At 49.8% G+C, this 23,231-nt stretch overlaps 2 protein-coding genes across 4 annotated transcripts in view; one reads left to right on the forward strand and one right to left on the reverse strand.

The window, feature by feature from the left end:
• Positions 1-18,447, reverse strand: part of CCDC51 (coiled-coil domain containing 51) — a 34,211-nt gene extending 15,764 nt beyond the window's left edge. The window contains exons 1-4 of one of the 3 annotated variants that reach the window (XM_063941023.1): positions 17,979-18,447; positions 16,020-16,139; positions 7,890-8,232; positions 6,456-6,620 (exon numbers count right to left, since the gene is read on the reverse strand). In XM_063941023.1, coding sequence (XP_063797093.1) covers positions 6,456-6,620; positions 7,890-8,204 — 480 coding nt within the window. In that variant the 5' untranslated portion in view covers positions 8,205-8,232; positions 16,020-16,139; positions 17,979-18,447. The remainder of the gene's footprint in view (positions 1-6,455; positions 6,621-7,889; positions 8,233-16,019; positions 16,140-17,978) is intronic. The other 2 variants (XM_063941022.1, XM_063941024.1) reach the window with 2 other exon arrangements.
• Positions 18,448-18,452: 5 nt separating this feature from the next.
• Positions 18,453-23,231, forward strand: part of TMA7 (translation machinery associated 7 homolog) — a 32,449-nt gene continuing 27,670 nt past the window's right edge. The window contains exon 1 of the mRNA XM_063941025.1: positions 18,453-18,605. Coding sequence (XP_063797095.1) covers positions 18,509-18,605 — 97 coding nt within the window. The 5' untranslated portion in view covers positions 18,453-18,508. The remainder of the gene's footprint in view (positions 18,606-23,231) is intronic.

Below are 23,231 nucleotides of genomic sequence, written 5' to 3' on the forward strand. Positions count from 1 at the left end.
TCTGGGTCGTGAGAACTATGGACTGTAACAGCTTCTCCTTGGACGATGCCTTTATCAGCAGATCGTCCAGATATGGAATTATGTTCACCCCCTGTCTGCGGAGGAGAACCATAATTTCCGCCATCACCTTGGTGAATACCCTTGGTGCTGTGGAGAGGCCGAATGGCAGGGCCTGGAATTGAAAATGACAGTCCAACAGTGCGAATCGGAGATAAGCTTGATGTGGCGGCCAAATCGGAATGTGGAGGTACGCATCCTTGATATCCAGGGATACCAGGAATTCCCCCTCTTCAAGACCTGATATCACCGCCCTTAGAGACTCCATTTTGAACTTGAACTCCCTCAGGAAGGGGTTTAGTGATTTTAAGTTCAGAATGGGCCTGACCGAACCATCCGGTTTCAGTACCACGAAAAGGTTCGAATAGTAACCTTTGTTTTTCATCTGCGGAGGAACTGGTACAATAACCTGTGCCTCCACCAACTTCTGGATGGCTTCCTGTAAGATAGCCCTGTCTGCCAGCAAAGCTGGCAAGCCTGATTTGAAGAACCGGTGAGGAGGGAGATCTTGAAATTCCAGCCTGTACCCCTGGGACACAATATCTTGCACCCAAGTATCCAGGCCGCACGACACCCAGACGTGACTGAAATGCCTGAGTCTCGCCCCCACCAGCCCCACCTCCAGGCCGCGCTGTCCACCGTCATGCTGAGGACTTTGGCGTACCTGAAGCAGGCTTCTGTTCCTGGGAACCCGCAGCAGCAGGTTTCTTGGATTTTGGTCGCCCTCCTCTAAAGAAGGTGTTGGACGGCTTGGCCTTTCTTGTTTTAGCAGCCCAAAAGGACTGAGATGCAGCTGAAGATAAAGGTTTCTTCGAAGCAGGTGCAGCTGACGGAAGAAAAGGTGACTTAACCGCTGTAGCCGTGGAGATCCACGCATCCAACGCTTCCACAAAGAGAGCCTGACCTGTGTAGGGTAGGGTCTCCACACCTCTCCTGGATTCCGTGTCGGCAGACCACTGGCGCAGTCAAAGTCCCCTGCGAGCTGAGACAGACATGGAAGATATCCCTGCAGCCATGGAACCCAGGTCTTTCATGGATTCCACCATAAATCCTGCAGAATCTGAATGTTACTTAAAAACAATTCAACATCACTTTTATCCATTGTATCCAAATCCTCAAGTAACGTGCCTGACCACTTTACTATAGCTTTGGAAATCCATGCACAGGCAATAGTGGGACGTAATATCGCCCCTGAAGCCGTGTATATGGATTTGAGCATAGTATCAATTTTGCGATCAGTCGGCTCCTTTAAGGCGGTAGATCCTGGAGCAGGTAAAACCACCTTTTTAGAGAGTCTGGATACAGACGCTTCCACTATGGGTGGGTTTTCCCATTTTATCCTATCCCCCTCAGGGAAGGGGAAAGCAACCAGAACCCTTCTAGGGATCTGGAATTTTTTCTCCGGGTTTTCCCATGCTTTCTCAAAAATAGCATTTAATTCTTTGGACGCAGGGAAGGTTAGCGAGGCTTTCTTATTGTCAGTGAAGTAAGCCTCCTCAACTTGCTCAGGTGTTGTATCAGTAATATTCAACACATCTCTAATAGCCTCTATCATCAACTGCACCCGTTTTGCAAGAGATGCGGCCCCCCTCAGCACATCCCCATCACCGTCTGCCATGTCAGAATCGGTATCCGTGTCATCTTGCATAATCTGGGCAAGAGCACGTTTATGGAAACATACAGTGGGGGGCCCTGAGGTAACAGAACCGGACTAAACTGCCACAGAGTTCTGTAAAACCTGAGTTGCAGATTCATTCTGTGCAACCCTAGTAGAAATCTGAGAAATCATAGATTTGATAGAGGATAACCATTCATGCTCCCTTGCTGGTATCTGCGCTAAAACAGTGCAATCCTGATTACATGGAATGGGATCATCCTGAGAGGACATGTCCTCTGCAGCATATGACACAGAGTCCCTGGACCACAGACACTCCACACACACACAGGGGAGGACAGACAGAGTTTCACCCCCAAGAATGGCAAGAGAGACACAGAGATTGGAGCCAACCCACACACAGCGCTTTTAAGGTATAGGGAGACCCCAACCAGCGCTGACTGTGCACCTTAATAGGTTACACAGTCTGTACACAGCCTTCCCCCCTTCTACAACCCCCTGGTACCGTAAGAGATAGCTGGAGTTGAATTGGAGGGACAGCTCTCACTGACAGCGCTACTGCAGGCAGGAAAATGGTGCTGAACGCTGCTGGGTCCGCTCTGAGGAGAAGCTCCGCCCCCTTCATGGCACTGTCTTCCCGCTCTTCTGGAGATTATACTTGCCTGAGGAATTATGCTGGCAGCGATCCTGGGACCCTGACAGGCTTGGAGGTCAGTGTAGTGTGTAGGCGCAGGATCAGGGCGCCCCTCACCGCACCCCAATCTGTACAGCTGAGCCCTGGAGCGCAGTTAGTACGGCGCTCCATACCCTGTTTCCGCCATCTTCATACTGGCTCCCCGCTTGCTAGGGGGACCAGTGACTGATTCGCCACTGATCTTCTGCCTCTGTAAGAGGGTGGCGGCATGCTAAGAGGGTGGCGGCATGCTGCCGTGGTGAGCGATCCCCTGTGGCGGGGGAACGTTCGATCCCCTCAGGAGCTCAGTGTCCTGTAAGCGGAGATAGTAGCTCAGACCCCACAGGGCAGACACTACTCCCTCCCTTAGTCCCAGCAGCCTCCCTGTAAAATAATAAACTCTAAAAAAACAACATTACTAGAGAAACTCTGGAGAGCTCCCCTAGCCGTGACCGGCTCCTCCGGGCACATTTTCTAAACTGAGTCTGGTAGGAGGGGCATAGAGGGAGGAGCCAGCCCAGACTCTCAAACTCTTAAAGTGCCCATGGCTCCTAGTGGACCCGTCTATACCCCCATGGTACTAATGTGGACGCCAGCATCCTCTAGGACGTACGAGAAACTAAGAAAAAGGATAAGCACATGAGGGAAGAGGGCCCTACACGTGAGAACTTACATTATAAAGGGGAGGGGCAGATAGACAGGGGTGACACAGATGGGGTACATAGAGAGCGTGGAACAAAGGGTTAGGATGAGATTTGGCTGGGTTTGGTGAAGAAGTGGGTCTTGAGAGCCCGTTTGAATTTTGTAGAGAGGTGGAGAGGTAGGGAATTCCAGAGAAAGGGAGCAGCACGTGAAAAATCTTGGAGGTACTGTAGGAGTGGGAGGAAGTAATCAGAAGACAGAAGAGTCGGCGTGCATTAGCAGAGTGAAGAGGACGGGTGGGACTGTAAAGGGAGATAAGGTCAGAGATGTAGATGGGAGAAGAGTGGGTGAGGGCTTTGTAAGTGAGTGTGAGAAGCTTGAAATGGATTCTGAAAGGGAAGGGGAGCCAGTGAAGGTCTAGTAAGAGAGGGGAGGTGGACGTAGTGCGTTTGGTGAGGAAAATGAGCCGGGCAGCAGCATTGAGGATAGATTGGAGTGGAGAGTGGTAATTGTCAGGAATGCCAGTCAGGAGGAGATTAGAGTAGTCTAATCTGGAGATGACCAGTGAGTGGATAAGAGTCTTAGGGGTATATTCAATAAGTGTCGGATCCTTTCCGACAAGCATTGTCGGATCCTCACTATTCAATAAACTGCCAAATCCGACTGTCAGATTTTGTCCGACTGCCATCCCAGTGCCGGCCGTCCTCAACATCCCTGCTGCTGTGGCTGCTGCTCCCCTCCCCGCAGGCCGGGCGTCCTCACCTTCAGTGCTGCTGCTGCTGACTCCGGCGCCATGCGCCGCCCAGACTGGCTCGTCCTCCCCGGGCCCGAAGCAGCTGCCCTTCATCCTGGGATATGGGGACCGGTAAGCTGGGTGGCGGGATGAGCAATTTAGATTTCAGTTTGAACACACCCCACCCAAATCTAACTCTCTCTGCACATGTTACATCTGCCCCCCTGCAGTTCACATGGTTTTGCCCAACTGCTAACAAATTTGCTGCTGCGATCAACTCTCAATTAGGCCCAGAGCTTGAGAACCTGTGATCTAGTCATTCTTTAAAATAATAGCTAGAATTGACTACTATGGGCAATGGGGGTCATTCAGAGTTGATCGCTCGCTAGCTACTTTTAGCAGCCGTGCAAACACATAGTCACCGCCCACAGGGGAGTATATTTTCGCTTTGCAGAAGTGCGAACGCCTGTGCAGCCGCACGGCAGCAAACACATTTTGTGCAGAACAAGACCAGCCCTGTAGTTACTTATTCTGTGCAATGATTGCTGCGACGAGTGACACGGTAATGACGTCAGATGGCCGCCCAGCAAACGCCCAGCCACGCCTGCATTTTTCCAAACACTCCCAGAAAACGGTCAGTTGCCACCCAGAAACTCTCACTTCCTGTCAATCTCCTTGCGTTCGGCTGTGCGATTGGAATCGTTGCTAAAACCAGTGCAAAACCACAAAGGACTTCGTACCCGTACGACGTGCGTGCGCACTGCGGTGCATACGCATGCGCAGATTAGCCATTTTTTCACTGATCGCTACGCAGCGAACAACGGCAGCTAGCGATCAACTCGGAATGAGGGCCAATATCTCTACTTGTTCTCTTTAGAAAATTTTAAAAGTACCAGTCAATCAGCCCCTAACTGCCATGTCCCAGGCTGTGTTTAAAAATGACAGTTAGGAGCTGATTGGATGGTACTTTATCTCTCTGCAGTTTATCACCCCCACATGCTTAGTACATCTGCCATTGTACCCTGTACATCTAGGTTTTTTTCAACCTGTCAATGACTCCATGTAACCCCACAGGGTGCTTTCAAACTCAAAATAAGTATAATCTAATAGTAATGAATAAATGATCATCAAAACAACGCACATGGGACATTTTTAAACATTTAGAGGGGAATTCAAATGTTTGAAAAGTCGGTTGGGTGTCTGTTTTTTCTTGTCTATTGGATAGGAAAACACATTCACCCAACTGACTTTTCAAACAATTGAATCTCCCCCTTAAAGTTATAAAGGGTTTATTGGTAAACATTCATACACATTAGGGGAATTAGGAATAAGGTAGAGATTTAGCAAAGCTTGGAGAGAGATAAAGTACCAACCAATTAGCTCCTAACGGCCATTTTTCAAACACAGCCTGTAAAGTGAGTTAAAAGCTCACCTTATCTCTCTCCAAGCTTTGATAAATCTCCCCCTTCAATGAAGCACTTGTCCTAATTTTACACACAGTCAATATACCTTGCTAGGTATTTTACCATTATGAGGAGCATACCATACCAAACAAGCACAAAGCAACAGATGTGTCCATATACATCTTTGCCGAGATGCGTATGCATCGGAGCATGTGACCCGTGAGGTTTCGGGTGCGTAGACACTCTTGCACCTGCGAACCATACACATTGCATTGTACACCACGGATGCAAGCATATGCAGCCTGTTACCGCGACAGCGCTCGTGGGTACGCATTGCGGCAACATTATAAGAGGGAACATCTGTATAGACTATTTTATACTACCCCACACTGCGTGATAACACACATATTTGTGGATGGCTGTCTGGCTAGAAAATACTACAGGCAGAGGCGTGAAACAGTTAATAACGTATCTCAGTGTTTGTTTATATAAATGTACTAACATGAACAAACATTTCTTATATCAATAACAACTTTATAAAGAAACAAACAAACAGCGTACAGAATCTACAAAAAGAGTGAAACCACATCTATTAATAATAATCCCCCTCAAGTCGTTTTAATGGAGATGGAAAAATACTGTAATTGGAACACAGAATTCCCAGGCTCTTGTGACAGTGAATAAAACGGGATCCGGTCTGAAGATCGACAGTGTCTAGGTCGACAATGTTTAGGTCGATCACTATAGGTCGACAGTCACTAGGTCGACATGGATGGAAGGTCGACAGGGTTTCTAGGTCGACATGTGCTAGGTCGACAGGTCTAAAGGTCGACATGAGTTTTTCACATTTTTTTATTTTTTTCATACTTAACGATCCACGTGGACTACGATTGGAATGGTAAAGTGTGCCGAGCGAAGCGGTAGCGGAGCAAAGGCACCATGCCCGAAGCATGGCGAGCGAAGCGAGCCATGCGAGGGGACGCGGTGCACTAATTTGGGATCCCGGTCACTCTACGAAGAAAACGACACCAAAAAAAAAAAAAATCCTCATGTCGACCTTTAGACCTGTCGACCTAGCACATGTCGACCTAGAAACCCTGTCGACCTTCCATCCATGTCGACCTAGTGACTGTCGACCTATAGTGGTCGACCTAAACACTATTAATTTGATGAACCACACCTGAATAAAACACATGTGCCGAGGAGGAACATCTTTTGAAATAGATATTATTACACGTCCTGGAGAGTTTGCGGGTTATGGGACGAAGCCGTGAAACAGTGACGTCCGAGAACATACAGGACCGGCTCCTACTCTGCTTTGCTATAACATACCTGCAGCAATTTGTGCTCCAGTGTAGCTAGCTCCAGGTACTGGATATCATCGCGAGACACTCTGTCCAGGCGATCCCGCACTTCCTTCAGTTTCAGCAGCTGGGACTCCACACTCTCACGAGCCTCCCGCACGATCCCACGGGCCACCATGAAATCCTTCTCCGCCTGCCGGGAAAGCACGAGATAGATGGGGAAAGATCTTCCATTGTGCACATGCACTGTGACGAATTTAAAAACTCTAATTCATTACTGTGACGATTTAAAATGGAAATTAAAAAAATATATATACTTTACTTAAGTGCAAAGATGAAAGGAAAGCATCAGATCCATACTTTGCACTGTGGCTCTATTACAGAAGAGTTACAAAATATTCTGCTGTTTATAAAGCCCTAAAGTGCATATTAAAATAAAGCCACAGCCTGGCCTAATTGTGTTTTTTTTGGCTGCACATCAACAAAGGTGATAGCATCCTTCAAACCCTTTCATACCTATTTTCCACTTGAATCCCAGGTCCAACCTGGGTTTTGGCACACTGTTCCAACCCAGGTCAGACCCGCGCTTCCACTGCACCTTCGACCGGCGTTATTCCTGGGTTGGCCCTTTTCATGGGTGCAGTGTTTTTGTTCTGCCGGCACTTGGAAATGACACCATCTTAATCCGGGACCCCCTATGCTTTACACAGGAGCCAGGTCACCTGTTTACACTTCTCCGTTAACCGAGCCCTTCTTGCGTTTAACCCTGGCAGCTACCCAGGTCGGTTTTCCAGGTAACTGGACCTAGGTTATTGGGACCCTTTTCCACTCATACTAGTGTTCATGCCAGTCTGTTTTAACAGGGTGCCGCGCCCTGCCCGATTTTTTAAGGGCAAAATCCGCCCTGCCCTTTCTGCGGCACCCTGTTAAAACAGCCGTCCGCTTCCTGCCCTTCCAGCGTGTAAAGATAGCGTGCCCATGCGCACGGCATCCATTCACGCTGTTGGAGAGAGCTTGGGGAAAGCCCAGCACCTACGGAGCACGCCCCCAACAGTGATGCCGCCAGCCGCCCACGCCCCCTGTAGTAACGTCTGTGGGCCGCACCGCCCACTTCAATGACGTAGAATGACTACGCCCCTATTTGGTGTGGTCACGCCCCCTTTTTGGGCGCGCACACACACATATGCTGCCGCAGTCCGGCGCCCTGCCCGATTCCTGGAGTGAACACTACATACCCTATACCTCATACATAAGACCCAGGAAATACAAAGGTACGACCCAGGTTGTATCTGTCTGGGTCTCGGTCTGAGACCCCATTTACACTACACCAAAAACCCGGGAAATTCCCAGGTCAGGTGCATTTCACACTGAACCTGAACGTCTGCCCTACAATTTGGTGTGTATTTAAAGGGGTCGCTTTCATGTATATTATTTAGCCTTTGATACCAGCTACAGATCTTACCTCTGCTACTTTTCCTTGAGCTTCTCGGACTTCTACAAGTCCTACAAACTCTTCGTATCGGTCCCACCAGCTTTTGGCCGTGGTAGAGACTCTTTGCATGGAGTTTCTACCCACAGTTTTGGCCACTTCCTTCCACTCCTGCAAGGGGCTCACTCCAGAATGGTCCGATGAGGGTTTGGTGTCTGGAGTTTTAGAAGTAGGAGAGCAGAGAGTCCTTACACTGAGGAGTGTGATTCTACGGCTCAGAATAAGGGAGGACCGACTAGGTGGCCTCATGGCCCCAATTATGACCTGTGCACCACAAAAGTGTTTCATTGTGTACTACTGTGGAATTGTATAAGACCTAAAAGAGAAATCAATGAGGCATTAAATTTACAGATATCAAAAATTACTAATAGGCATTTGCTATGGATATAGAGGTCAATACAGTAGAATTTGCCACCTAACAGGGTTTCCATAGCTTAAAATAAGATTTTACTCACCGATAAATCTATTTCTCGTAGTCCGTAGTGGATGCTGGGACTCCGTAAGGACCATGGGGAATAGCGGCTCCGCAGGAGACAGGGCACAAGAATAAAAGCTTTAGGATCAGGTGGTGTGCACTGGCTCCTCCCCCTATGACCCTCCTCCAAGCCTCAGTTAGGATACTGTGCCCGGACGAGCGTACATAATAAGGAAGGATATTGAATCCCGGGTAAGACTCATACCAGCCACACCAATCACACCGTACAACTCGTGATCTGAACCCAGTTAACAGTATGATAAACGAAAGGAGCCTCTGAAAAGATGGCTCACAACAATAATAACCCGAATTTTTGTAACAATAACTATATACAAGTATTGCAGACAATCCGCACTTGGGATGGGCGCCCAGCATCCACTACGGACTACGAGAAATAGATTTATCGGTGAGTAAAATCTTATTTTCTCTGACGTCCTAGTGGATGCTGGGACTCCGTAAGGACCATGGGGATTATACCAAAGCTCCCAAACGGGCGGGAGAGTGCGGATGACTCTGCAGCACCGAATGAGAGAACTCCAGGTCCTCCTCAGCCAGGGTATCAAATTTGTAGAATTTAGCAAACGTGTTTGCACCTGACCAAGTAGCTGCTCGGCAAAGTTGTAAAGCCGAGACCCCTCGGGCAGCCGCCCAAGATGAGCCCACTTTCCTTGTGGAATGGGCTTTTACAGATTTTGGCTGTGGCAGGCCTGCCACAGAATGTGCAAGCTGAATTGTACTACAAATCCAACGAGCAATCGTCTGCTTAGAAGCAGGAGCACCCAGCTTGTTGGGTGCATACAGGATAAACAGCGAGTCAGATTTTCTGACTCCAGCCGTCCTGGAAACATATATTTTCAGGGCCCTGACTACGTCAAGCAACTTGGAGTCCTCCAAGTCCCTAGTAGCCGCAGGTACCACAATAGGTTGGTTCATGTGAAATGCAGAAACCACCTTAGGGAGAAATTGAGGACGAGTCCTCAATTCTGCCCTGTCAGAATGAAAAATTAAGTAAGGGCTTTTATATGATAAAGCCGCCAATTCTGACACACGCCTGGCTGAAGCCAGGGCTAACAGCATCGACACCTTCCATGTGAGATATTTTAAGTCCACAGTGGTGAGTGGTTCAAACCAATGTGACTTTAGGAAACTCAAAACAACATTGAGATCCCAAGGTGCCACTGGAGGCACAAAAGGAGGCTGTATATGCAGTACCCCTTTTACAAATGTCTGAACTTCAGGCACTGAAGCCAGTTCTTTCTGGAAGAAAATCGACAGGGCCGAAATTTGAACCTTTAATGGACCCTAATTTTAGGCCCATAGATAGTCCTGTTTGCAAGAAATGGAGGAAACGACCCAGTTGAAAATCCTCTGTAGGGGCCTTCTTGGCCTCACACCACGCAACATATTTTCGCCAAATGCGGTGATAATGTTTTGCGGTTACATCCTTCCTGGCTTTGATCAGGGTAGGGATGACTTCATCCGGAATCCCTTATTCCTTCAGGATCCGGCGTTCAACCGCCATGCCATCAAACGCAGCCGCGGTAAGTCTTGGAACAGACAAGGCCCCTGCTGGAGCAGGTCCTTTCTTAGAGGTAGAGGCCACGGGTCTTCCGTGAGCATCTCTTGAAGTTCCGGGTACCAAGTCCTTCTTGGCCAATCCGGAACCACGAGTATAGTTCTTACTCCTCTCCTTCTTATGATTCTCAGTACTTTTGGTATGAGAGGCAGAGGAGGGAACACATACACTGACTGGTACACCCACGGTGTTACCAGAGCGTCCACCGCTATTGCCTGAGGGTCCCTTGACCTGGCGCAATACCTGTCTAGTTTTTTGTTTAGACGGGACGCCATCATGTCCACCTTTGGTTTTTCCCAACGGTTTACAATCAGGTGGAAGACTTCTGGGTGAAGTCCCCACTCTCCCGGGTGAAGGTCGTGTCTGCTGAGGAAGTCTGCTTCCCAGTTGTCCACTCCCGGAATGAACACTGCTGACAGTGCTATCACATGATTTTCCGCCCAGCGAAGAATCCTTGCAGCTTCTGCCATTGCCCTCCTGCTTCTCGTGCCGCCCTGTCTGTTTACGTGGGCGACTGACGTGATGTTGTCCGATTGGATCAATACCGCCTGACCCTGAAGCAGGGGTTTCGCTTGACTTAGGGCATTGTAAATGGCCCTTAGTTCCAGAATGTTTATATGAAGAGATGTTTCCATGCTTGACCACAAGCCCTGGAAATTTCTTCCCTGTGTGACTGCTCCCCAGCCTCTCAGGCTGGCATCCGTGGTCACCAGGATCCAATCCTGAATGCCAAATCTGCGGCCCTCTAGTAGATGAGCACTCTGCAGCCACCACAGAAGAGACACCCTTGTCCTTGGCGACAGGGTTATCCGCTGATGCATCTGAAGATGTGATCCGGACCATTTGTCCAGTAGATCCCACTGAAACGTTCTTGCATGGAATCTTCCGAATGGAATCGCTTCGTAAGAAGCCACCATTTTTCCCAGGACCCTCGTGCACTGATGCACTGACACCTGTCCTGGTTTTAGGAGGTTCCTGACTAGCTCGGATAACTCCCTGGCCTTCTCCTCCGGGAGAAACACCTTCTTCTGGACTGTGTCCAGAATCATTCCTAGGAACAGTAGACGTGTCGTTGGAATCAGCTGCGATTTTGGAATATTTAGGATCCACCCGTGCTGACGTAACACTACCTGAGATAGTGCTACTCCGACTTCTAACTGTTCCCTGGACCTTGCCCTTATCAGGAGATCGTCCAAGTAAGGGATAATTAAGATGCCTTTTCTTCGAAGAAGAATCATCATTTCGGCCATTACCTTGGTAAAGACCCGAGGTGCCGTGGACAACCCAAACGGCAGCGTCTGAAACTGATAATGACAGTTTTGTACTACAAACCTGAGGTACCCTTGGTGAGAAGGGTAGATTGGGACGTGGAGATAAGCATCTTTGATGTCTAGAGACACCATATAGTCCCCTTCTTCCAGGTTCGCTATCACTGCTCTGAGTGACTCCATCTTGAATTTGAACCTTTTTATGTAAGTGTTCAAGGATTTCAGATTTAAAATTGGTCTCACCGAGCCGTCCGGCTTCGGTACCACAAACAGCGTGGAATAATACCCCTTTCCTTGTTGTAGGAGGGGTACCTTGATTATCACCTGCTGGGAATACAGCTTGTGAATGGCTTCCAGAACTGCCTCCCTGTCGGAGGGAGACTTTGGTAGAGCAGACTTCAGGAACCGGCGAGGGGGAAACGCCTCGAATTCCAGTTTGTAACCCTGCGATACTACCTGTAGAATCCAGGGGTCCACTTGCGAGTGAGCCCACTGCGCGTTGAAATTCTTGAGACGGGCCCCCACCGTCTCTGAGTCTGCTTGTAAAGCCCCAGCGTCATGCTGAAGACTTGGCAGAAGCAGGGGAGGGCTTCTGCTCCTGGGAAGCGGCTGCATGGTGCAGTCTTTTTCCTCTTCCTCTGCCCCGGGGCAGAAATGAGTGGCCTTTTGCTCGCTTGTACTTATGGGAACGAAAGGACTGAGTTTGAAAAGACGGTGTCTTTTTCTGCTGATGTGAGGTGACCTGGGGTAAAAAGGTGGACTTTCCAGCCGTTGCCGTGGCCACCAGGTCCGATAGACCAGCCCCAAATAACTCCTCCCCTTTAGACGGCAATACTTCCATATGTCGTTTGGAATCCGCATCCCCTGACCACTGTCGCGTCCATAATGCTCTTCTGGCAGAAATGGACATAGCACTTACTCTTGATGCCAGGGTGCAAATATCCCTCTGTGCATCACGCATATATAGGAATGCATCCTTCAAATGCTCTATAGTTAATAATATATTGTCCCTGTCCAGGGTATCAATATTTTCAGTCAGGGAATCCGACCACGCGACTCCAGCACTGCACATCCAGGCTGAAGCGATTGCTGGTCTCATTATAACACCAGTATGTGTGTATATACTTTTTAGGATATTTTCCAGCCTTCTATCAGCTGGTTCTTTGAGGGTGGCCGTATCAGGAGACGGTAACGCTACTTGTTTAGATAAACGTGTGAGCGCTTTATCCACCCTAGGGGGTGCTTCCCAACGCGCCCTAACCTCTGGCGGGAAAGGATATAGTGCCAATAATTTATTAGAAATTAGCAGTTTTTTGTCGGGGGAAACCCACGCTTTATCACACACCTCATTTAATTCATCTGACTCAGGAAAAACTATTGGTAGTTTTTTCACACCCCACATAATACCCTTCTTTGTGGTACTTGTAGTGTCAGAAATGTTCAATGCCTCCTTCATTGCCGTGATCATGTAACGTGTGGCCCTACTGGACATTACGTTTGTCTCCTCACCGTCGACACTAGACTCAGTATCTGTGTCTGGGTCTGTGTCGACCCACTGAGGTAACGGGCGTTTTAGGGCCCCTGACGGTGTCTGAGACGCCTGGACAGGCACTAATTGATTTGCCGGCTGTCTCATGTCGTCAACAGTTTTTTGCAAAGTGCTGACATTGTCACGTAATTCTTTAAATACGATCATCCAGTCAGGTGTCGACTCCCTAGGGGGTGACATCACTAACCCAGGCAATTGCTCCGCCTCCACATCATTTTCCTCCTCATACATGTCGACACACACGTACCGACACACAGCACACACACCGGGAATGCTCTGATAGAGGACAGGACCCCACCAGCCCTTTGGAGAGACAGAGGGAGAGTTTGCCAGCACACACCAAGCGCTATATATATATACAGGGATAACCTTATATAAGTGTTACTCCCTTTTATAGCTGCTGTTTTTATTATTAGCTGCCAATAGTGCCCCCCCTTCTCTTTTTTACCCTGATTCTGTAGCAGGTCTGCAGGGGAGAGTCAGGGAGCCGTCCTTCCAGCGAAGCTGTGAGGGAAAATGGCGCTTGTGTGCTGAGGAGATAGGCTCCGCCCCTTCACGACGTCCTTATCTCCCGCTCTTTTCTGGAAAAATGGCAGGGGTTAAATACATCCATATAGCCCAGGAGCTATATGTGATGTATTTCTTTTTGCCAACCTAAGGTATATCTGTTATATTGCGTCTCAGGGCGCCCCCCCCCCAGCGCCCTGCACCCTCAGTGACCGGAGTGTGAAGTGTGCTGAGAGCAATGGCGCACAGCTGCGGTGCTGTGCGCTACCTTAGTTGAAGACAGGACCGTCTTCTGCCGCCGATTTCACCGGACCTCTTCGCTCTTCTGGCTCTGTAAGGGGGCCGGCGGCGCGGCTCCGGGACCCATCCAGGCTGAACCTGTGATCGTCCCTCTGGAGCTAATGTCCAGTAGCCTAAGAAGCCCAATCCACTCTGCACGCAGGTGAGTTCGCTTCTTCTCCCCTTAGTCCCACGATGCAGTGAGCCTGTTGCCAGCAGGACTCACTGAAAATAAAAAACCTAAAATAAACTTTTATTCTAAGCAGCTCAGGAGAGCCACCTAGCCTGCACCCTTCTCGTTCGGGCACAAAAATCTAACTGAGGCTTGGAGGAGGGTCATAGGGGGAGGAGCCAGTGCACACCACCTGATCCTAAAGCTTTTATTCTTGTGCCCTGTCTCCTGCGGAGCTGCTATTCCCCATGGTCCTTACGGAGTCCCAGCATCCACTAGGACGTCAGAGAAAATAACTTCAATATGATAAATAAGATAAATAAGTAAATACAGATTTTTTTAAAAAGCCTATTTCAGGCACAAGAATCCATGAATGCACTTAAGAATGTATATTTCCCAATGCATCAACCCTCCATTTTAAGACGCTCACCGCCATCTTTCAAAACCAGGTCAATGGGTGGACTAAACCTTACTCACTGTTGTGAAGAAATGACCAGTGTGTGACGGTCGAGAAACGCGTCAGGGTTTGTCATTGGGATCCCAGCACTCTCTACAGTCTCTGCAGCCACCATTTCCTAGTGTTCACTCTAGGCTGTTTTAGCAGGGCGCCGCGCCCTGCCCGTTTTTTAACAGGCAAATCCCGCCCTGCCCCTTTTGCGGCGCCCTGCTAGAACAGCCGCCCGCTCCCTGCCCTCCCGGCGTGTATAGATGCCGTGCGCATGCGCGCGGCATCCATTCACGCATTGGGAGAGGGCTGGGGGAAGCCCAGCACCGACGGAGGTGCTGGGCACGCCCCCAACAGTGACGTCGCCGGCCACAATCGCTCTCTATAGTAGCGTCTGTGGGCCGCACCGCCCCCTAAAATGACGGAGGCGTGACCACGCCCCCTAATTTGCGTGTCCGCGCCCCCAGAGTCAGGCGCCCTGCCCCTTTTCACTCCTAGAGTGAACACTAATTTTCCCTCATCATCTACCATATCGTACTGTCTGGCCTGTCTGTTTGGAGCCACCTGCACTGGTCCCCTCTGCAAAACGGGGACCGTGGCCGCCAACTACGTTCCTGGAGCCAGCGGCTTAGCTGGGCGGCGAGCGGTGATCATCAACGCCGCAGATCCAAATTACCCCTGGAAACGCTGGACGGCGAGTGATGATCTCAGTGCCGCGTATCTGAATACCTCAGGAAGCGGTAAGCCATCACCGCCCTGAATTTTATAAAGTGATACAGGTAGGGAGTGGAAGACGGAGTCGCTTTTGGTGTGCTTTAACACAGGCCAAAGTTTGCTGTGTAACGAATAGAACTGTAGCTACTGGAAGTAACAGTGCACTTGTTACATGATACAACAGTTTCAATTCTATCCATAAAGAAACAGTAACTTTTAACTACGGAATAGATACATGAGGTATCCTTCAGAACTTTATTTTGTGGATAAAGTCACATATTTGCTGCTATTCTCAAACACGATTTTATAAAAATACTGGGTTTACTAAGGACGATTATAATATCCATTCTGGTATTTACCAGTGCACTATTCCAGTGGAATTATTTATGGACTTGAGTGTGAAGGATCCTATGAATTATATTACTAATGTTTTAATTTTATTTTATTTATTTCATTGGTCATTTGGTACTATTTACGATTTTGTTTATGTGCAAATTTTAGCAATATTAAATTCTGGTTTAATTCAAGTCTGCTTGCGCTCTCTTCCGCCCCCCCCCCCCTTTTTTTGGGGTTCTGTTTATCTTTAGGGTTTGCTTATACCCTAATTTGAGAGCAGTAGGCAGCACCTCAACATAGGTCCAATTAGGCGCCTTTTCTTTGGTGGATAAAGTATACAAATGCCCATCCAGTAATTACTTGAAAGGATGATTTTACTGTTCGGTACTATTAAAAGTGAGGCTAACTCAGACTCCCATACAATGAATCACAATTGCGGCAATACCATAATCAATGAATTTGAAGAAGTGGAATTCACAGTATGACATAATAAAAAACAATGACTTAAAATATTTAATATATAGAATTAAAACAAATTGTTCTGAAGTTAATAAAAAATAAAGTATGAAAATAAAATTAAATATATCTCACCGACAAATTCACTGCCACGCCTTTCACGGACTACACTCACCATGCAGTGGTGAACGTAAAACACACAGAGTACAAAACTCGGCACAAACACCAAACAAATGCGTCGATAAATGAAGGTGGTTGTGACGGGGAGGAGCTGCATTCAAAGCTATACTATAGATCAAAATACAAAGTAAAATCAAAGCACGTACCCTCCTCCTCTTCTGTAACAGACCCTTGGGTTCAGTCCTCTGGGGTTATAAGCCTGCGGCCATCCTGCACAGATGACCAGCTGCCTCTCTGCCATCTCCTCCTGGATGTCTGAGCGCTCTCTGAAGCTCAACATGGACAAAACTGAACTCATCATCTTTCCCCCAGCCAGAGCAACACCCCCTACAAATATCTCTATCATTGTTGACAACACTATCATCTCCCCCGTTCCCCAACTCCGCTGCCTGGGCGTCACTCTTGACTCCTGCCTCTCCTTTGCACCCTACATCCAAGCTCTGGCGCAATCTTGTCGGTTCCAGCTACGCAACATTGCTCTCATCAGGCCATTTCTCTCCCAGAGTGCAACTAAACTTATCATCCACTCACTGGTCATCTCACGACTTGACTACTGCAATGTGCTCCTCACTGGCCTCACTTGCTCCCACCTCGCTCCCCTCCAATCTGTCCTGAACTCTGCAGCTAGGCTTATCTTCCTCTCCCGCCGCTCCACATCTGCCACTCCCCTTCGACATAATCTACACTGGCTCCCATTCCCTTACAGAATCCTCTTCAAACTACTCACCCTCATATACAAGGCCATCTCTAATTCCACTGCTCCCTACATCTCCAACCTCCTGTCCCTTCATACTCCCTCCCGCCCACTACGGCTGATGACCGTCGCCTCTCCTCTCCCTTGGTCACTGCTTCTCATGCACGAGTTCAAGATTTTGCCCGTGTTACACCCCTTCAGTGGAACGCACTCCCCCGCTCCATTAGACTCTCCCCGACCTTGCAAAGCTTCAAACGGCCACTGAAAACCCACCTATTCATCAAAGCGTACCCCTCCGATGCATAACCTAGTCCTTAGGCTGCTCCTCCATTTCCCTGCCCCACGCCTTGAACATCTCTGCTTTGCTTACATACCGCCATCAGGCTTCCTCCCGCTTGCTTGCACCTCATGTCATCTGTCTGTCGCCTCTCCCCACTAGGTCGTTAGATCTTCAGAGCAGGGCCCTCTTTCCTCTTGTTGTCTAAGCCCTCTTCTCGACACATTTCACTCAGTGACCATCTTTACCTGCCTTTTCTCCTACTGATAAAGGGTCGTCTCTATCTATGGCCGCCAGCCCCAAGTAGTACAATGGTTACTCCCTCGCTACTTACATCTTAGCTGTATTATGTTTTGAAAATTGTGGTGCTCCTTGTTACCTGCACTCCATTTTTGTTATTTATTTACGGTTATGCTAAGTTTTGTCTCCCTGTACTGTCCTTTGTACGGCGCTACGAAACACTTGTGGCGCCCTATAAATAAAATGTAATAATAATAATAATAATAATAATAATGACCCGCCTATCCTGGTACCCATGGATTGTGGGTGGTTGTGCACCAGGGTAATTGTGAATGTTATAGTGGAGTGGATCCTTATAAAATGACATTCATATTTTGCGCCTTTGTAATATAGCTAATAAAAAAAACTGCAATCTTTAAAAACAAAAAAATCCCATTTTAAAATACATACAGTATTAAAACATTGGAATAATGAGACTCAGTGTCATAAACTATTCCAATACCATGGACAGTGAGAGAGACATATTTATTCTGTTTTAGAGGTTAGATGCTGAATTGTCTTGTACATTTATAATTGATACAATCATCATTCTGTCTGCCTTGGTTCAAAATATCCAGTTTGCCCAATGGACCTATAATATGTTCCTAATTACATTGAAGTTATTAACTAAATGTCCCTAAAATATTACACTACTATCACATGTAGACATATGAAGCTAATAACCCCCCATTACTGTCTGATGATGATTATAGTGTATACAATGCTCACCACAGAGCAACCTGCACTTCCTGCTGCTAATGCAACTTCAGCACATTTAGGGCAAATGCCATTGACAAGTCACTAGGGTATGAACTCCCCTGCAATGGATGGCCTGTAAGTAAGAGGCTCCCTTACCTGGATGTATTACACCTGTACTCACATACATTCTCCTCTCATAGTGACACTGTCACTGGTGCATGCAAAGTGCAGCAGCCCAGATGACACAGGGGTTACACCGCTTTCTATGGACTGTTCCAGCTCTTCTTCTTCCTTGGGAGTACCAAGATGGCCGTTGCCAGACTTCCGCAGCACGGAAACGCCATTAGGACCACGCAAAGAGAAGGGGTACCAAGATGGCCGCCAACACTTTTCCTGCGGCTTGATTTGTGTCGCAAAAGAAAATGGGTGTACAAATATGGCCGCCTTCACGCTTTACATCCATGTGACGGCAGGTTGTTAATTGAAGCCGTTCAGGAAAGTGAGGGCGGAAGGGTATCATATAGCACAGGCTCTGCGTTGGTCTCCTATTTCCGGTGCAGCGCGGGGTCCTCACGTAACAGTCACAGCAACGATGTCTGGAAGAGAAGGTTAGTCGGCGGGAATCCGGGGGATGATGATCGGTATCCCGTGCCATCCTCCCCGGGGGTGTCCCTGAGAGCGGGCATATGCCACCCAGGCACCGGGGGACAGCTGTATGTGTGCCGTGTACTGGTTATTACCCGGTGGTGGCCTCTGTAGCGCACACATGCCTGAGCTTGACCAGTAAGCAGGGGTATGCGGTCACCAGTGGCACTACAAGTCCCAGCATAGCCTGAATAACCGTTCCCAATGTATGATGAGGCTCGGGGTACCCTACCCTGCCTTACTATAGAGCTCTATGGATGATACGTCACTCTGTGCTGGGGGTGTCAGCTTTATAGACTGTCCCTGTGTTTTTTTCTTCTGACACCAAGTTTTGGTGCTAATATATATATATATACTAGGTGCTTCATCGCGCCCAACGGGCGCTCTTCACACCGTCGCAAGGGGCTACGCCCCCTTAACCCTTGCATGCCTTTCTGGGGTTTAATATTTGTATTATATAGAGTATTACCTGCATTCCTTTGTTAGTGATTAAATATTGCACAATGAAAGGGCGTGCGATGGTGAAGGAGGCGCAGCCCCTTGCGACGGCGTGAACAGCACCTGCAGGGCACGATGTACAGAATGTAGCGGGTGCGGGGGGGACTGCGGATGGTGTCTGTAGATGCTGCGGGTGGAGGGGAGGCAGAAGTGGGGGTGGGGCCCGGATGGGGAAGGTTCGGGAGGTGCTGCGCGTGGGGGAGGGGCAGAGGAGTGGGGGATGCAGATGGGGGAGGGGTCCGGAGGCACTGCAGGTGGGGGAGGGGCAGGGGTGCCACGGGTGGGAGAGGGGCAGGTGTGGGGATGTTGTGGATGGGTAAAGGGTATCGGAGGTGCTGTGGGATGGGAAGGGACGGGAGTGCCGGGGGTGGGGTAGGGGACCGCAGGCACCATGGGTAGGGTAGGGGCAGGTACGGGTGTTGCGGCGGATGGGAAAGGAGGTCCGGAGGTGCTGCAGGTGGTGGAGGGGCAGGTGCGGGGGTGCCATTGGTGGGGGAGGGGTGGGTGAGGGGGGGACCGCTGATGGAGGAGGGTGTCTGCAGATGCTGCGGGTGGAGGGGGGCAGGTGTGGGGGGAGACATATAAGGGGGGTGAATGGTGGAAGGGGCCTGGAGGTGCTGTAGGTGGTGAAGGGGTGGAGGAGTGGGAGCCACGGGTGGTGTAGCGGGTCTGGAGGCACAGCATGTGGGGGAGGGTTGGAGTGCCACATGTGGTGGAGGGGGAGGTGTGGTGCATTGGGGAGAGGTCTGGAGGCGCTGCGGGTACTGTACATGCCATAAAAGGTAGTTGGAGGGTATGCAGTAACAGGGCCAGGACAGGGGTGACGGGGCCAGGACAGGGGTGACGGGGCCAGGACAGGGGTGACGGGGCCAGGACAGGGGTGACGGGGCCAGCATAAGATAAGGGTGACAGGGCCAGGATAAGGGTGACAGGGCAAGGCCAGGGGTGACAGGGACATGACAGAACACAGGGCACGGGAGAGATTGGTATTAGGGACAAAACAGTGGTGACAGACAGATGTGTCTTACCGGAGTCACTGCTGCTGGCTGCTGCTGTTCCACTCCAACCTGTTGGGATCTGCTGCTGCTGGAGACTTGGCATGGCTGACTCTCTCAGGCTGGAGTCCTGCTTCCTCTGCCCGTCCGCATCCCTCCCCCCCCTCCTCAGTCACACACCGCAGACCTCGTGCAGCTGCCGGGCACTGTGGTAAGGTGAGACTGGAAATGACTGGTTAGCCCCCAGGAGATGCTGCGGCTGGAGGGAGGAGGGGGTCATAGCATGCACGTGGCGCGGACCTCACGGCTTCCGGGCACTGTGGTAAGGGGAGACTGGGAGTGACTGGTTAGCTCCCAGGAGACGCTGTGGCTGGAGGGAGGAGTGGGTCAGAGCCTGCAAGCAGCTCGGATTTCTGCAGCGCTACCCGCCAGCTAAAGTGTGTGAATAAGCTGGGCGCACTCCACTGCGGGTGGCAGCGCTGCAGCTAGCGGTGGGGTTGCCGGGGCTGGAGATAACAGAGGCAGTGTGGAACCTGCACAGCGGCAGGTGCCCCACTAAACTGCAGCTAAGAAGCGTGGAGTGTGCCAGAAAGTGACGCTCCTCCGCACCAGAGAGACCCTGCTGAGTATGCCGATGTGGGGGGTCAAGCACACAGTGAGCCGTGCCCGTCTGTCTGTATGACATACCACTCACACACCCCCATACCTCCCAAATGTCCAGATTTTCGCGGGACAGTCCCATTTTTTGGGGTCTGCCCCGCTGTCCCACCCGCGGGTCGCAGTGTCCGGCGGTGGGGGGGGCAGTTGGAAAGCTCCTGTACTCGCTGTTCTGCTTAGCAGAGCAGCGGTGAATAGTGGAGACAGAGGGAGAGGGGGCATCAGGGGGTACGGATTAATGGGGGGGTTCCAGCAGCAGAGCCGGATTAAGGTGGGGGGGGGGGCAGGGGATACGTACTGTTGGCCCCACAGTTTTAGGGGGCCCCCCGGCTGGAGTAGCTCTGTCCCAGCTCAGAAGCCCCCCCCCCCCCCGTCCTGCCAGCAACAGCGGCAGCATTGTGCTACAGTCAGCACACGCTGCTGCATATTGGCAGGTCTGTGGTGTTACAGGGAGGCAGCAGTCTCCCTGCTTTCTTCTGCCTGTGCGGGTGTGTAGGGGGGAGCGACCACCTCCTCTGGATTTAGCCCTAGCTGAGGGGCCAAAATCCCATTTAAAAAATAAAAATAAAAATCGGAATTTGCATAAGGGGGCCTGGCCGCGTGGGGCACGATTAGGCCACGCCCCCAGCAGGCACAGCAATGAGATAGGGCTCCCCTGTTTCAAGTGCCCTGGGCCCCCCGGACTCATAATCAGCCCCTGGGAGCATGCCAGCAGCTCACAGAGCGCTGGGCATGCTCCCTCACTGACGAAAACGGGGACCCTCCCGTGAAGCCACGCCCCCTTTTCACCGAGTGTTTCCCTCCTTCTGCCTGGAGAAAGCTCCTGCAGAAAGCTGGGAGGTTTGCACCCCTGCCTGTGACATGTCCAATGCCCATGCTATCTGCTTCTGCTCCTAGTCTCCTGTAGATTTGGCCAGATCTCTGTGACTCATTTGACTAACTCCGCCCAGTGTTGTGACTCCGCCCAGCGTTAGCAAATGAATCACAAGGTCACAGAATAGGGCTATTATATAGGAGATATCAACACAATAGAAGACCGGCACTCACTTATTAGTCAATATGGCGCCCGGTGCCCTCAGCAACAGCAAAGTTTAGACACATGAAGAAAGGAGAGGCGGCACTCACGGCTGGATGTAAATAAGTACAGAGACCACAGCAATACGTATCAACTTTTCAATTCCAAAGAATTTTCGTCGGGATACAGATCTGTATCCTGACAAAAATTCTTTGGAATTGAAACGTTGATACGTATTGCTGTGGTCTCTGTACTTATTTACATCCAGCCGTGAGTGCCGCCTCTCCTATCTATCTATCTATCTATCTATCTATCTATCTATCTATCTATCTATCTATCTATCTATCTATCTATCTATCTATCTATCTATCATATATATATAGATCCAATTCAGCCGGCACTCCTCGCTGTAGTAACAACTGGTGCAACGCTATCCATACAAGAGAACACGGCACTCCAAGGACTCTTCTGCAAACACCTTTAATGGCGGTGTGTTAGATCAACATGTTTCAGGGCATCAGCCCTTTCGTCAGGATACACCAATATATTGGTGTATCCTGACGAAAGGGCTGATGCCCTGAAACATGTTGATCTAACACACCGCCATTAAAGGTGTTTGCAGAAGAGTCCTTGGAGTGCCGTGTTTTCTTGTATGGAGATAGATATATATATATATATATATATATATATATATCGTCCTTGTGGATGCTGGGGTTCCTGAAAGGACCATGGGGAATAGCGGCTCCGCAGGAGACAGGGCACAAAAAGTAAAGCTTTCCGATCAGGTGGTGTGCACTGGCTCCTCCCCCTATGACCCTCCTCCAGACTCCAGTTAGATTTTTGTGCCCGGCCGAGAAGGGTGCAATCTAGGTGGCTCTCCTAAAGAGCTGCTTAGAGAAAGTTTAGCTTAGGTTTTTTATTTTACAGTGAGTCCTGCTGGCAACAGGATCACTGCAACGAGGGACTTAGGGGAGAAGGAGTGAACTCACCTGCGTGCAGGATGGATTGGCTTCTTGGCTACTGGACATCAGCTCCAGAGGGACGATCACAGGTACAGCCTGGATGGTCACCGGAGCCGCGCCGCCGGCCCCCTTGCAGATGCTGAAGTAAGAAGAGGTCCAGAATCGGCGGCTGAAGACTCCTGCAGTCTTCTAAAGGTAGCGCACAGCACTGCAGCTGTGCGCCATTTTCCTCTCAGCACACTTCACACGGCAGTCACTGAGGGTGCAGGGCGCTGGGAGGGGGGCGCCCTGGGAGGCAAATGAAAACCTTTTTTGGCGAAAAATACCTCACATATAGCCCCCATATATGGAGATATTTAACCCCTGCCAAGATTCACTAAATAGCGGGAGACGAGCCCGCCGAAAAAGGGGCGGGGCCTATCTCCTCAGCACACAGCGCCATTTTCTCTCACAGAAAGCCTGGAGAGAAGGCTCCCAGGCTCTCCCCTGCACTGCACTACAGAAACAGGGTTAAAACAGAGAGGGGGGGCACTGATTTTGGCGATATTGAGATATATATAAAGATGCTATAAGGGAAAACACTTATATAAGGTTGTCCCTATATAATTATAGCGTTTTGGTGTGTGCTGGCAAACTC

Source organism: Pseudophryne corroboree, chromosome 9, assembly GCF_028390025.1.
Source record: "Pseudophryne corroboree isolate aPseCor3 chromosome 9, aPseCor3.hap2, whole genome shotgun sequence".
Taxonomy (NCBI): Eukaryota; Metazoa; Chordata; class Amphibia; order Anura; family Myobatrachidae; genus Pseudophryne; species Pseudophryne corroboree.